The 3,109-nt window shown below is 43.2% G+C and overlaps 1 protein-coding gene across 1 annotated transcript; it reads right to left on the bottom strand.

The window, feature by feature from the left end:
• Positions 1-32: 32 nt before the first annotated feature.
• On the bottom strand, positions 33-335 carry SARC_07778 (hypothetical protein; the record flags this gene model as incomplete). Its single annotated transcript, XM_014298267.1, has 1 exon — positions 33-335. The coding sequence occupies one exon, from the start codon at positions 333-335 to the stop codon at positions 33-35; it is 303 nt and encodes a 100-aa protein (XP_014153742.1).
• Between the last annotated feature and the right edge of the window lie 2,774 nt (positions 336-3,109).

Genomic DNA, 3,109 nt, shown 5'->3' with positions numbered 1-3,109 from the left:
ACTAGTACTCACAGTCACATCACAGTCCACAGTCACATCACAGTACAGTCCACAGTCCACAGTCCACAGTCCACAGTCCACAGTCCACAGTCCACAGTCCACAGTCCACAGTCCACAGTCCACAGTCCACAGTCCACAGTCCACAGTCCACAGTCCACAGTCCACAGTCCACAGTCCACAGTCCACAGTCCACAGTCCACAGTCCACAGTCCACAGTCCACAGTCCACAGTCCACAGTCCACACACGATACTACCCTCCCAAGTCCAGTCCTATAATAGTGACTCCTATGCGACCTTGCCTGATCAGTGATCATGATGTCAGTGGCTGTCACCATTATCCAATCTGGAAAAAAAACATTTTGTTTTTGTTTTTTAAGGAAAAACTATTGAAAAAAAAACAATCAGTGTTCTCTTGTTTAATTTTTAGAAGGCTGTGGTTCTTACACCCTCTGCCACTTGCCAGTCTGCCTCTCTGGTGTCTGATCTCGAAGTCACCATATTCACCGTATATTTTCTCTAAAAAAAAGTGTATTATTAATAAAACACACAGTGGTCAGAGTCTCTCAGAGAGTCAGAGAGGTGAGATACATAGTCAGAAACTCGAGAGTCCGCAGACTCCACACATATCTCTACTACTAGTAGCAATAGTAGTAGTAGTCGAGAGAGAGAAAGACGACTACTACTAGTAGAGACTAGCTAGTGTGAGAGAGACGACGACTACTACTAGTAGAGCCTAGCTAGTGAGAGAGTAGAGACTAATAGAGAGAGAGAGAGACTCCGACGAGAGTCCGATGTTGGCATGCTTTTCTTGATAATCGATTAGGAACATGGAATGATTTGGCTTTTTTATTGTCGTATCAAACGGTTCAAACCATTGCAGAATACTGAATAGACTGCAACAGTGTCACAGACTCACAGAGTCATAGTCAACACAATACTGAACACTCAGCACTCAACAGTGTGCCACAGTCCCACGGGCCACGTGGGGCGTGGGCCCGTGGCCCGTGAGGCTTTAGAGCCACAGCCACAGGTGGCACAGGGCCAGTCACCAGTGGTAGACTGGTAGTCCCAACTAACTCCCAAGTCTCAGGCTCTTAACAGCTATCATAGCTCCCACCAATATCCTACACACTCTTGAGTCATCACTCACCAGTTGGCATTGTCGGCAGCACTCGACAGTCTTCAGTCGGCAATCGGCAGTGCTTGAGTACTGACTGCTCGGTACTACAGTCGGTAGTCGGTGATCGATAGTCGTTAGTCGGCAGTCAGCAGTCAACAGTTGGCACTCGAAACTCGGCACTCGGCACTCTAGCAGCCAGCAATTAGCACTCAGCAGTTCAGCACTCCCAAGTCCCAGGCGAGAACTATACCTACGCAAACTTATATTTATTCAACATACAAAACGTATCAATGCTGTTCTGAACTTCTCACATCTGTCACACACTGTTCAAATTTCATAGGTATTTGATCATTCATGTGTGGCACCGTGACCGGAGTCTGTCTGTAACGAGTGTGAGACTGTGAGAGACTGAGAGAGACTCATTCTCAGATCTCTGGTCTGGAGTCAGGAGGTTGGGCTCAGGCACTCTCTGTGTTTCACTGTTTCCATTTCTAATTTGAGTTTATGATCGAGTATCGACTATCGAGCAAGTTTGTACACGTGTATGGAGTATGGACTATGGACTTTCGAATATGTTTGTAAAAGTTTGTAAACGTGTATCGACTATCGAGCAAGTTTGTACACGTGTATGGAGAATGGAGTATGGACTTACGAATATGTTTGTAAAAGTTTGTAAACGTGTATCGACTATCGAGTATCGAACAAGTTTGTAAACGTATGTATGTACTACATATCGCCTATCGGGCCTGTCTAAACTCTACTTTAAAGTATAAAAACCCTCAAACCCGACCTTTTTTAAAAACAAATTGCGTCAGAAAAAAAATCAGCGCTGTTTGCAGAAGTCAGAACTGCAGACGCCAGACGGGCGACGGCAGAGTGCAGATAGTGAGTAGTGACCACTGGCTACTGACCAGTGATTAGTGACCAGTCCCACAACAGTTATGACATCACCCTTGCCTTCATTAGTATTTACTCGTTCTACTCTAACGAGGCTAAAAAAAAATATTTTAATTATACAGTATGTATGATATTAGATATACAATTACCGTTCGAGAGTCGAGACTGTCTCCGAGTCAGACTCTCTATGTATATATCCACTATCCAGATTCCAGAGGGCCATGAAGTTTGAGTTCGTTGAGGTCTGCGAGAGTAAATACATATGTATGTATATTGAAGAAGAAAAAAACAATTAAAAAAAATTTAAGTACATAAACAATAAAATGATCTTCATGTTTCTATTTATTACAGTAAATTTAAAAACTAATACTTTCCTGTTTCAAGTTTCATGTTTGATTAAAAGAGGCTTTAACTGAGAACTTAGAAGTGTGATTATTTACTCAGAACATGTAGTAGGAAGCCAAACGGGAGACACATTCAAGCGTCCACTCAGTTCACTTACATCCTAAAATGCGCATAGAACAGGCAACTCTGGCCGATCCCCAGCTCACCGCCTTCCGTCGCGTACGCAACATATGCTGTGCTGTAAACACTCACGGCTGACGATAGGAATCCACAGATTGTGCTACAACACGAGGTCACTGATAACACGACGCCGTGGGATAACATCGTGGAGCTCTTCGACCCTAATGACATCTCAGGGGCGATTATAAATGTTCGGTACAAAGTTGCTACGAGAGGAAAACGAGAGAAACTAGGTATTGTTTAGGCGTGCATGAAAGCCTCGCTTACAGCCTTTGCTTGTTCGGGTTGTTTTGCTTGATCGTACAAGTTCTGTTGTCAGGTCTTGTATATAATTGATCCTTGTTACGAGGGCCTTATATTAATACATGTTCTGTGTGTTCCTTTGAAGTTACCTTTCTCACCTACCTGCAGACGGATTTTCGTAACGACATACAATCTGAGTTCAAACATGCCTGCAAATGATGTTCAATGGTTTCGTTATTGACACTATATGCAATTGAACTTCAACACGGGCATCCAGTTTATCCAAAATAGTGAAAGTATGTTTTTACATATGTTTATATTATA

Source organism: Sphaeroforma arctica (genome assembly GCF_001186125.1).
Source record: "Sphaeroforma arctica JP610 unplaced genomic scaffold supercont1.639, whole genome shotgun sequence".
Classification (NCBI taxonomy): Eukaryota; class Ichthyosporea; order Ichthyophonida; genus Sphaeroforma; species Sphaeroforma arctica.
The sequence above is the reverse complement of the archived record's forward strand: the minus strand, read 5'-3'. Positions and strand labels throughout refer to the sequence as shown.